The sequence below is a fragment of the Sceloporus occidentalis genome, unplaced genomic scaffold (assembly GCF_023333645.1).
Source record: "Sceloporus occidentalis isolate IW3139 unplaced genomic scaffold, rSceOcc1.0.p SCAF_81, whole genome shotgun sequence".
Classification (NCBI taxonomy): Eukaryota; Metazoa; Chordata; class Lepidosauria; order Squamata; family Phrynosomatidae; genus Sceloporus; species Sceloporus occidentalis.
The window spans coordinates 2,845,692-2,858,866 of NW_028317061.1; the positions used below are offsets into that span (position 1 = coordinate 2,845,692).

A 13,175-nucleotide genomic window follows, 5' to 3' on the forward strand; every position below is an offset into this window, starting at 1 on the left:
AGCCATCCTGTACCAGCGTGTATTGGCTGACTTGGCATGATAGGAGTGTGATTGCTAATAGCAATCAGAGTCCCATCATGCCTAGGTTCCAGCATTTACTGGATGGATGTGTAAGTGCTGGAACCTAGGCATGATGGGACTGTGACTACTGTTAGCAATCACACTCCTATCATGCCAAGTCAGCCAGTACATGCTGAAACCTAGCTAGCTGCCCCCCTTGTGTAGTGATGCTGCCAGCAGTATGGGGTCTGCACATCACTTACAGCCACCCTGTACCAGCATGTACTGGCTGACTTGGCATGATAGGAGTGTGATTGCTCACAGCGAGCACAGTCCCATCATGCCTAGGTACCAGCATTTACTGGTTGCCTGGGTATGATAGGAGTGTGATTGCTGTTAGCAATCACACTCCTATCATGCCAAGTCATATTGCTAATTTTGTCCAATTGTGTGTTACCTACTTTTATTAAACATGTGAGCTTTTATTATTATTTTTAAAGGTGGGGGTCATTTTCAGTTTTGGCTAAGTGAACCCTGAATGTTTTGGTCCAGAATTTTCATTTTAGTTCATCCCTAGAATAAATCTAGGGAATCCTGAATTTGTAGTCGCAAAACTTTCAAGGCCCAGAAATCAGTGAGAGGAAGAGTAAAGGTTTTGTGTCATATTACTTTATTTTAATCTGCATATTTTATTAAAGGCCATATTTTTTGTCACAGTGAAAAATGAGTGCGGCCCGCGCACGTATACAATTCTGATGAAGTGGCCCACTGCAGAAAAAACTTGGACACCCCTGGATTATGCCCTTTGTACATGCGCCCCTTTTTCTTAGATTTTTTTACAGATATGATTCAATATGTAAATTGAATTTGTTGAATTAGTTGAAAAAAAAATTGTTGGGTAAAAATCATGTTTTTTGGGGGGGGGTGAGGGGGTGGGGGTGGGGGGGCCCTTAACAGATTCTCGCACCCGGGCCCTGAGGCGTCTAGTTACGCCCCTGGCCGGACCCTGCTTGTTACCTGATTACTCTTACCTGATACCTGTTGCCGAACCTTGCTTGCTACCTGACTACGCTTACCTGATACCTGTTGCCGGACCCTGCTTGTTACCTGATTACTCTGGACTTGATACCTGTTGCCAGACCTCGCTTGCTACCTGGCTCCTCTTGTTCTGGTACGTTGTTGGACTTTGCCTATATTAGGCTGTACACATCACCCCTATCCCTGCGTACTGGTTTCCTCACCTGACCCCATCATAATAATACATTAACATGAGCCAACCCTGGCAAGGTTGCTGTTCAAGAAGGGCTGAGCTGGCCCTGCATAAAGCATAGTTAAATGATACTCCAGCTATCATGTGCACTTTGATGCATATGATAGCTGTGTGGTCCCTTTAAATTGTCATGTGTCTTCCTTGCAAATACGTAGGGGGATTCTGCAGAATTCTTCATGCCGGACATGTTTCACTGAAGCGGACCCCCGTACTCATAAACAGAAAGTGCTCCCATTAATTTCAAGCATCCAATCAGTGGACAAGGGAGATGGAGAGCAGCAATGGTCATCTCAGGTAAGTACAGAGGAATAATATAAATCTGTGAATAAAATATTTTTGTAATCAAAAACAATTATTTATTGTTTTGTATCGCGCCATCAAATTCCGTAGTGCTGTATGTATATATATATTCCAATTATTCTTGAGATTAGATAGTTACTTCCAAAGGTGTGTGTGTGTGTGTGTGTGTGTGTGTATATATATATATATATATATATATGTGAAAAAAAACCAAAGAAAAATAATTCATTATCGTGTATATATCAAACACAAAATGATCCCACATTAAATTACTTTTTGTTTGTAATTTTTAATATATATTATATATTTGTATTTCATAGTTGTGTTATATATTTGCCAGGTGGAGAAGGTAGAGCGAGTGGATGATATATAACTATTATTTATTGATTAATATATTTTTTAGGTATATAAATATTTACCTAGCCAGGTAAGTGAATATGTATGTTTCTAGAAGGACTTAATGAGTTAAATACTCTAATGGGACTGACTGGACATTGACCACTTCCAATATATAAAAGGGTGAGGAGGATCCGTTGTGAAAATGCACCTGGAGGAAGCCATTGCTAGGCGAAACACATTATGCTGTACTAACGTTAACACCATTATTGCGGATGTTTGCCGCAAAGCCATCCTGAAGCGGGATTATGGGACCATCGAGTGTCTTTTTCCTTAACACAACAGAGGTTCTCCAGAGCGGATTATCCTGATCCCATCCAGATATGGGACAGGTGAGTGATTTGTTGCAAGTTACTGGCGACAGACTCACACATCGTTCATATGAGCTTGGATCACATCCATTTATTAATTTTTTTTAGATATTTATTGGTGATAAAAAATCTCTCTTGCTCAGATTGATATTGTTATTTTGTGCTCATTCACTCACTCGTGCATTCTTCTTTAGCAGGGCTATCAGGAACTCCTTCCCAGGAATAATTCTTTAACCAAATAACTTTTTGCGTGTTTTCTCAAACTCAGAAGCAGGCTCTGAAAGCTTATTACCATATAAACTAGAAAAAAAAAAAGTATTAAGAGGACAGTTTAGTTTCCTGACAGCCCCATTATGGAGGGACGCATGTAAAAAGTACTCCGTGAACACTTGACGTAAGCCGCAGCTATCTCCCCCCCCCCCCACCGTGGTCCGAAACAGCGTCAGGAAAGCGGTCCCATTAAAATCTATAGGAGCACTTTCAGTGCACACGGGTCTGAATACAGCACCGCCCACAGAGGCCACCGAGCCAGAACGCTGTATTTAACACGCGTGGAGATGAAAACATGTCCATGCAAAATAATGGGGGGTTCTGTATGATCACTCCGCTCACTTGCAAAAGGGACACAATGGAAACTTAAAGGGCTCTCCCTTCTATCCATACCTGAGAACTGTCTGGCTTCCACTACCCCAAGCCCCCCATTGCTGCATGCGGGTAGGAGGTCCCGCTGGACATACACTATTGTTAATGGAGAAGTGGGCTGGGAGTTGGGCACAACGCTGCTCCCCGATCTGGAGTTTCTCGTAGTGACCCAGAGGCCTGGAGAAGCAGCGCTTCACTCGGAGTCTCCGGCAAAACTGAGAGTTCTCAGGTGTGCTCCTATCATATGTATCATGTTTTATATGTAGCATATGTATTACATGTACCATAGAGCATAGTATGGCTGCAACGTCCCTTTAATAGAGTTCTTTTCTATAACGAAACACAGAGCGGAGGATAAAGCGAGTAACGTACTAGTGAGGGCAGTTAATGACACCCAGCGCAGCAGCAGGGAAGGAGCGCAGTACACAGACACACGAGGGTCACCCTGTGGGCGTGTCCCCAGCCGTCTGACAGGCGATGACATGTGACAGGCTGAGCCCCAAGTGCCAGATTCCCGCGGAGTCGAGCGCACAGGTCGGGTCGTAGCTGCATCGCGCCGTCTGTTTATCTGTCATCCATTGGTTTGGGCTGCTGAGAAAGATGGCAGACGCAGCGGACTCGGTGCACGTACCTGGACTACACCAGCTGCTGGAGCAGGACCCGTACCTCAAACCGTACAAGAAGGACTTCCAGAGGAGGTAAAGCGGCCGGTGGCGGCAGCCGCGCCCCTCTCCTGCTAGCTGCATCCCGCCTGCTGGCCGCTGACAGACCGGTGGGGTGCAGGCAGGACTCATTCATTGCATGGCGTACTTACAGCGTTCGTATGACTCCGTGTGTTTATGAATGTATGCATGCAGCCGGGCCTCTCTGTAACACGCCCCCTCCATGACGGCTGATTGTCGGTAGCTTTAACCTGGAACTCATTTAAAGAGCTTCATTCTAACCCCCATGTATCGGTTTATACATAATAGTATATTACATAATAATATTATAGTTTATACATAACTTACATAAAACTCGCTGCACATCAGCGCTTCCCAGCGCTCCGGATCTGCCATCACTCCTGTACCCTGTACTCATTCAAATAATGTTTATTGAGAGGCTCAGCAAAAATGTGCACAATTTCTAACATATCAGCAGGCCTTGCTGGCCAAGTGTCATGAGAGTTGTCGCTTGGACCAGCGTAGCCATATACTGGGCTGCATTGCGTGGTAGGACTGGGGCGCACATCCCAATCCCATAGAAGCAAAGTTTTTTTGATCCATACATCAGGGTTCCAGATATAAAAGTATAATAATATCATATGATACGCACCCTCCCATTACCTTTTGTTTTTGTAAGTACAATTGTCACTACCTGGTTACTCATTGTACTGCGCTCCGGAATATGCTTATGCTATATAAATCGATAAAGAATAATAATGGATCTGTGAGGTTTTTTTTTTGGTCATCCCTAATTCTGTTTAACGCATTGACATGTTTTTCTCCCACTACATTAAACTGCAGCCTGGTCCAATATCTAGTTGCTTCGGACAGCGTGGAATATCTCTGGAGGTTCCCTCGCCGCGGGACAGTCCCAGTTTCGCCTCTCTATTTCGCTTGTCCTGATATTTTTCCCCAGTGTTTGGGACGCTGTAGAATGTATACTGTGCATGCGCGGAATTGTGACGCTCTAACCCCCCCGAGCCCTGCCCCGGCATGCTGAACCTCTTGTTACGTTTCTTGTAACGTCTCGGTGTGAAGGTACCTGGTACATGAATAGTGTATTTATGGCGCTGACTATGAAATATTAAGAGGCGAAACATAAACGGAGAGACACGATGATTTTGCAGTTCTGGCTCGCAAGTTGCATCATTCGGTTTTCATCACACGGCTGTAAATCACTGGTCATTGACACCGCCGGTCTTTTGCTAAAAAACGTACCTTTTCCACCCATTGTGTAATTGCCTGTTGACTGTTACAACGATGTCGTAAGTGAAATGGAGATGAACCCGGTCTGATTACCGATCTGATGATGATCCGAGTCCTAATAATTATGGAAACTGCAGCCCTGTAACTTTGTGTTATGTATACGGTGTATAGAAGGAAAGTGTTCTATACAGTTCTGTACAGTGCTTTTATTAGAAATGTTGTATGTTTGTCACAAGAGTGACTGTTTGAACAGTTTTGGTCACCATTGTGTGCAGCAGGACCAGCTATAATCGGCGTTTTCAGTATCGCGTTGCCAGGTGAGAAGGCGGTAGATAAATGGAAGCGCCTCCCAGCAGAGATGGTAGAGGCTAATACAGGAATTTAAACATGCATGGGATAGGTGTGAAGCTGTCCTGAATCTAAGACGAGACCAAGGACCCATCAAGACGTGAATTTTTACTTTAGGAAAATCGGGCAGACTAGATCCGAGTAGTGCTCACATCAATTGGAGTGCTTTCTTGCCACTGATTGGCTGTTTGAAGTGGCCAATCAGCGGCAAGAATCATCAGGCCACTCAGGAGGAGGGCAGCAGCTACTACATCAGATCTTTGTAAGAATGCGCGTTAAAGCACTCGCGGTCTACTATAGAATGCATTATTCTTTAGTGGGCTGTCGGGGACGTAAGACTGGGGATCACATTTATCTTTGAATTCTCTAAATTTACATTATTTACATAATTTTTTATCTTTGCTGAAAACGCATGCAGCCTCTTCCTAAGTGTATCTCGCGTTGCACTATGGCTGCAGGTAGTGAATTATCTACTGTTCTCTGAGTAAAGAGGCCCTTCCTGTTTTTACCCCCCCCCCGGTTGATATATTATTTATATATTAATACATATAATTATTGATTTATAAATCATATTTCACAGCACTACAATGCACATTGTGCACAGAACATAAGTGTTTTTTTTAATATGCCCCTAATCAAGAATTTAGAAATGTATTATTTAATGTTGAAATCAGATTTTCTAGAGACGCATTCGTATAAAAAATAATTTTATATATTTTTAACTTTCAAAGGTCTGTCCGTAAAACAAACACAAACCATGTGCAAGGCACTTTAATATATTTAACAATAAACCTGAGAACTGACCCTACTGTGTGGATCTGTGCTGTTGACCACATAACACATCTTAGAAAGAACACGTGTGTGTATATACAGTATTCATCGTTATACCTTTAACTGAATTTGAACATACAGTTAGAGTTCTCGTTTCTTGTATAAGCTGCCAGTAAAATCATTTGGCAGATGGTCAGGCTGTTGGCTGGTGCACGTCAAGTCTCCTTGTGTGAATGGAAGATGACAAAACCAGCCTGTAACTGTTCTAAAAATATTGTCTTCTTGCATACCTCCCGCTACCGCTCATAATTACCGCTGACCTCTGTCAAGATCAATGACCAGACACATTCCGGTTACAAATGACCTTGCGGCTGCTTCTGCATGTACTATGTCCACGGTGACGTCAAACTGCATCAACAACAAAATTGAAATAGATTTCACAATTTGAATTGCATCAGATGCTTTGGAATTTCGCTTAGGAAACTTAACTTCCTACGTTTGTGAATTGGGTTAGTCAGAAGAAAGTTGGTATTCTGTAATTTTTCCATGAGACTTGTGTAAAGAAGATTCATTCTAAAAAACAAAAAAAAACCCCATGCTTCTAGGTGCCCAGGGTTTTGCAGGAGAAGGGGGTAAAAACCGGCCAGGGTTACCATTGTAAATCCAGCACCCTTCACTATCCTGTGTGTGCTATCAGGGGTCCGTAAAAAGGGCTCGTAATGCCGCAGGAAAGCGCAGGGTGCTGGATTCACCATGGCAGGAGATAGGCAGTGACATGGCAGGTCTCCACAAGGTGAGAGGGGGTGAGTAGTGAATGTGTATGCTGGAGTGTCAGTGGGTATGTGCGAATATGTAGAGTGCTGGAGTGTGTGTGTGTGTGTGCTGTAGTGTCAGAGTCAGTGTGTCTGTGTGTAAATGTATAGTGTGTAATTTTATATAGTGTTAGCCAGTGCGTGTGTGTGAATGTATGATGTTGGATAGTGTGTGTGTTAATAAGAATGTGGTGGTGTTCATGTTACAGTATGGCATTAGCATGAGTGTGTATGTCAGCATATAGTGTATGTGTTGGTGTATGGTGTTAGCATGTGTGCGTGAGCGTAGAATGTGCTTGTAAGATGTTAGTGTTTTGTGAGAATAAGATGTGTATGTATGCGTGTGTATGTCACTGGATGGTGTTAGTGTGTGTATGTGTAAGAATAATGGATAAACATACAAGCTTGGGTCTTCATATAGGAAATAAAGCTTGTCATGAAAGGTTTAACTGCGGTATTGTACGAAGTGGTGGAGTACTAAAGAAAGGGGTGTTTATGTGCTATTGCCCCAATGAACATCCTTTAACTGCAAACAAGGGGTAATAAATGAAAAACACATTTTTGGGGGAAGAAAAAGTCGCTGCTTCTCAAATTGTTAGGCGGGCTCCTAGAGCCAAACCAAATTTGTTGACCCCCTGATTTATGTTCAGCTTTTTTTGGACACTGATATTTAGGAATATAGAGTTTGCTAGAGAAGCGGGTGCATGCCGTTACCGGATCCTGGGCAGACTGCAACGTTTTCCTACTTTTCTCCTGAAATCAAGACGTTACAGGCAGGCTCATTGCCTTCGCACCTTTCGGGATATAAACCTGGAATAAATGTTTCTTTCTCAGTGCTTACATGCTGTTTGTTCCTGAGAGAATGGCGTGAAGAATAAAATCCTATGAAAGCACGTTCATGCGATACTGCCTCTTTAACGGTGTTACCCGGCGTGTTTCTGGCCACGTATCTGCTGCGTGCTCTGCTGATTACCTTGGAAAAGGGCACCGCTGTAACCGCTCCGCTGACCTTTCCATTTCTTTTCTCCTGTGTAATATGAAACACCAGCTAACGGCCCCTTGTTGCCTGAATTCTCACTTAATATTCCATTTTCTCAGCTCAAATTAAGATCTGTTTTACACTATATCCTTCCAAATATTTATTAGTTCTTTGTTTGAAGCACTGAATTGTTGAAGTGAAATTCCATTAGTGATTAGTGCTTTCAATTTTTTTATATTGCAAACTTTGGCCTTTCTATTGCATTTTTTATTTTTATTACCTTTTCTCCTTTTAGTTATTTTCTCTTTTCTCTTATGTAGTTGTTGGTTCCTTCCTATGTAATGCCTTTTCATATAATTTTGGGATATATATACACACACACACACACACACACGGATGGAATGAGTTCACACGTGAGTTCATACGCGTATCTGAAACTAACCTTCAAGCCAAGTGTTAATATTTCATCCTTGTAGGTTTTTATAACTTTGAAGCTGGGAGAGGCAACACTAACCTCTGAGCTCCAAACCTGTTCAATGGCTTGCTTCAATTACACCTGAAGAAGAGACCTCTGAGGTTCCCGAGGATACATATTTTTCTATGTCAGCCAAAGAAAAAGTATTAACTTCAACTAACAACTTTTATCTTGAGCTAATACAGCTATATTCACTTTTATTTTAACAATTTATAATTTTGAGGCTCTGTGTGAAATAAATCTATAGAATGGTTGCTTTTGGGTATATTTAACAAATAAATGCTTTTCTACCCCCTGCTCTTTGTATTCACTAGATTGCTAGAGCCCTGCTAGATTATTGGCATGTTTCTTTGGTAGAGGTGATCCCGGGAAGAATTAAATCTGAATATGGAAGCAAAAGCTACATTTTGTCGGGTTAGAATCTGTATTTTTGAATTGGCGCTGGCCAGTTATATTCATCACTTCTTCAATTAAAGGCTATCTTAATGGTCAAGATTTAATTTTGCCGGATTCGCAGTCCGAGTTGATGCTTAATTATGTTGATTGATATTATTCTGTAAGCAATAAATGCTATAATAATACATGCTGGACATAACTGGAGACTCCTGGTAGGAAGATCTCGTTAGACGTATATAAGATGACGATAATAATAAGTAGAATAATAGCTGCTCCAGCATTAATGTGCTTTTGTAATCAAATTTTGCAGCCTTGCATAAGACGGTATTTATCTTCTGTGGATTGAGTACTTGTCCCCAGTGCGGATCGTGAAAGAGCTAGAGTAAGTTACGGGCAATCTAGACGTATCCAGGGACGTTTTCATTTCTGCGAGGTCCTGGAAAGAGAATCACTGGCCCACAACTCTCATCGCAGACAATGCATAAACTCCAGTGTATCTGTTCAAAGATTATAGGAGAAACTAACGTGTGAAGTCTAACTGCTTCGTGACGTGGCGGCACCATCTTTCTCCTTCCCACTCCCCGTACTTTTGATTTGTAAGGAGGCTTTCTTGTTTGTCCTGGGTAACGTGCCGTATGCTAGGGGAAAAAAAAGTGACGGGGCTTCATGGTGGGAAGACAAAGAACATTCTGGATACTCCTTGCGTTGCTCCGTGGATTGCTCTACTGCATTTTTATTCAGACATCATCAGTATTCACTACTCGCTGCAAGATCGTTCTCGCAAAGCTTTCTGTTTCAATCAGAGCTTTATCATTTTGTGCGGGCCTTGGGACGGTATGTCACTTATTGGTCTTATATTTTTGGTGCTGTCATGTACATAAGCCGTCTAAAATCCACCAATTTCAGATCCTCGTAGTCTGTGCAGAGGAAGGGGGGCTCAACAAATGGTACTTCTTACAAACATTTAAATAGTCCGAATACATTCTAATACTTGATATAAAAGTCGTTGGCAGGAGGTACACCAGTGAGACTTTTTGGAAGTATCCATCAGCTTTGCACGTCTGAATCCTGCCTATTCTATTAGACATTATTAGTCCGGTTCCGACATTACAAGAAGACTCTTGGAATCCACAATTTCCGGGTCTTGGCCCACATTGTAAATCAAACGGAAGTCTAGGCTTTGACGCAGTCATCCAAAGACATTTAGGTTCTTGTCAGAACTCCAAAGTAGCTTTCGCTGTAGATAACAGATTCACCTAAAAATAGAAAACATAAATACACACATAATTTAATTGATTTCTGAATTTAAATATTCAATTTCATTGTGTCATCATCTTCTGTTATATGATGCATAAAATGTAACCTCTTCTTGCAGTGTTCTAAACATGTATCAAGCAGATTTGGTGATTTGTTTCTTTCTCCGTATGCAGTTTATTGGGGTAAAAGATGCAGCCTCGTGCATATTAAATTATAGAAAGTTGGTTGTGCAAATTGATTATGCTTATTGTTACAAAATTAGAAGCAGAGATGGAAACATTACAACGTATTGATTTTTATGTGAACTTTCTGAGTGACTGAACCCCAAGTCTCTTTTTTTTCAAATTAACTAATTGAAAATATGACTTTTTTTCATATTCCTATGAAATTTCAAAATTGAAATTAAAACAGGATAAAGCCTTCTTTTTGTGATTTTGGTCTTTTTCCAATCTCAGAAATGTTGTTCTTGAATGCCTGTAGGTGCAGCTTTAAAAAGCAACATTTAACCCCTTAATGACAATTGCCGGTCCTGGCACGGCACGGAAAAGCATGTGCTTTACGACAATTGACGTGCCAGGACCGGCACGTCTTTAAACGGGTGCAGAAAGCGATCTACTATCGCTTTCTGCACCCAAAAAGCGTTGCTGAATGCCTCGACCTCGGACGCCCGTTTTAAAAGCGTTTAGGAGGCGATCGACGATCGCCTCCTAAACTTAAATGGTGTCGCTGGAATGCCTCGATCAGGAGGCATCCAGCGACACCAAACACTAACCTTTTGATGGGCTGTGACCGCTCCGGAGAGCGGTCACAGCCGCAGCTGCCGGCAATCTTCGCCATCAAGGAAGATGGCCGCCGTCCTGTAACAGGAACCACAAATTTTAAAAGTTCGCTAGATAGTCCAGACCATCTAGAGAACTTTGGCTCCACTTGCAGGTTGAATACAGGTACTGCATTCACCATGCAAGTCAATGGAGCCCAGCTTTCTAATCACAGTGTGATTAGTAAAAATAAATTAAAAAATAAAATAAAATTAATAATAATTAGAAAAAAATAGTAAAAAAACAGTAAAATGTAAAAATCATTTCCCACTGATGTCACTATCAGGGGAACCTCCAAGTTGAAAAAAAATGTTACATTTTTTTTTAAAAAAAATAAAAAAATATATATATATATATATATATAAAAAATATATTTTTGTGAGCAAGTCCTAAAATTAGCATATTAGCTTAAAACAATTCTTGCATGGAAAGAGTTAAAATACTGGCATATTAAATGCCCGTGGGGTGTCTACTTTTAAAAAATGTATGATTTGATGGGGTAAATTGAATGGGCCAGGTTCAACAACGTCCCAATTAACACGGGGGGAAGGATGGCCACACATCTAATTTCCAATTAGAAAAATGCACACGTACCAAATGTGGCCTTTTAGTTCCCCCAAAAAATGACACACCCATGCATGTGGGGTATCACTGCACTCAGGAGATGTTGCTGAACACATTATGGGGTGTCGTGTGACAGCGGCATATACCAGGAGCTGTAAATTCATACATAAAGTAGGTGTGTGTGGGAAAAATACACACACAAAAATATTACTGCAAACTTTGAAAAAATGCTGGTGGTAAAATATGTGCATGCAAAGAGTTAAAATACCAGCATTTAAAATACCCTGTGGTGTCTAGTTTTGAAAAATATATGGTTTTGTTGGGCACACTGAAATGGCCTGGCTCAAAGATGTACCAAATAGGGCATGGGCAGTGGATCCCAAATGCCAAAGTTCAACATTGAAAAAAGCGCATGCCCCAAATGTGGCCCTTTTGCCCCAAAACAGCCAGGCAAAATCATTCATGTGAGGTATCGCTGTACTCAGGAGATGTTGCTGAACACATATTGGGGTGTTTTGTGATAGTGACATATACGAGAACATTTTAATTCATACCTGAATTAAAATGTGTGTGGAAAACCAAATGCAAAAAAATGACTACCACAAAGTTTGACAAAGACTGGTGGTAGATATGGTGCATGGAAAGAGTTAAAATACTAGCATTTGAAATACCCTGGGGTGTCTAGTTTTCAAAAATATATGGGTTTATTGGGCACACTGAAATGGCCCGGCTCAAAGATGTACCAAATAGGGCATGGGCAGTGGATCCCCAAATGCCAAAGTTCAACATTGAAAAATGCGCATGCCCCAAATGTGGCCCTTTTGCCCCCAAACAGCCAGGCAAAATCATTCATGTGGGGTATCGCTGCGCTCAGGAGATGTTGCTGAACACATATTGGGGTGTTTTGTGATAGTGACATAAACTAGAACATTTTAATTCATACCTGAAGTAAAATGTGTATGACAAAACAAATGCAAAAAAATGACTACCATAAAGTTTGACAAAGACTGGTGGTAGATATGGTGCATGGAAAGAGTTAAAATACTAGCATTTGGAATACCCTGGGCTGTCTAGTTTTCAAAAATATATGACTTGATGGGGTAAATTGCATTGGCCGGGTTCAAAGATACCCGAAATGGCACATGGGGGGAAGAATTACCAGATTTGGAAAAAATGGCTTTGAAATAGCAAAACGCTACCTGTACTTATTGCCCCATAATGGGTAGAAAAAAGCAAAAAAACATAAAAACATTGGGTATTTCTAAACTCAGGACAAATAGTGTAGAATCTATTTAGCAGGTTTTTTCATTACCTTTTATAGATGAGTAAAAGATTTTTCAACTAAAAGTTAGAAACAGTCATTTTTTTCAAAATTTTTCACCATATTTTATAATTTTTTTAATAGTAAATAATATGATACAATCAAAACAATGTCATCTAAAGAAAGCCCTTCTTGTCCTGAAAAAAACAATATATAATGTGTGTGGGTTCAGTAAACGGGAAAGAAGAAAATTACAGCTAAACACAAGCAGCGCAGAAATGTTAAAAAGGCCATTGTCACAAAGGGTACAAAAAGTAAAATCAGCCTTTGTCTCGAAGGGGTTTAAAGGAATAGTACTTTATAACTTTAAGAATGCATTTTTCTTGTTGTTATTTTTTTTTTGTACAGACAGTTTGGTAGCAATAAGTAAACTGAACCCTAAGAAAAATGCGGCAATCAGTATACGTTGCCGTTCAAAAGTTTGGGGTCACTTTGCTGTTTTCATGGAAAACTAAGACATTTTTAGCTGTAACATAATAAGCATCTGTTAGCCTTTTAAACGTAAACTTCGATCAGCGAACACAACGTGCCGTTGGAACACAGGAGTGATGGGAGTGATAAAGGGCCTCTGTACCCCTTTACAAATATTCAATGAAAAATCAGCC

General features: G+C 41.0%; 1 protein-coding gene across 1 annotated transcript in view; it reads left to right on the forward strand.

Moving 5' to 3' along the window:
• The first annotated feature begins 3,519 nt into the window (after positions 1–3,519).
• Positions 3,520–13,175, forward strand: part of LOC149285314 (1,4-alpha-glucan-branching enzyme-like) — an 81,009-nt gene continuing 71,353 nt past the window's right edge. The window contains exon 1 of the mRNA XM_089495530.1: positions 3,520–3,617. Within this exon, the coding sequence (XP_089351656.1) occupies positions 3,520–3,617 (98 nt within the window). The remainder of the gene's footprint in view (positions 3,618–13,175) is intronic.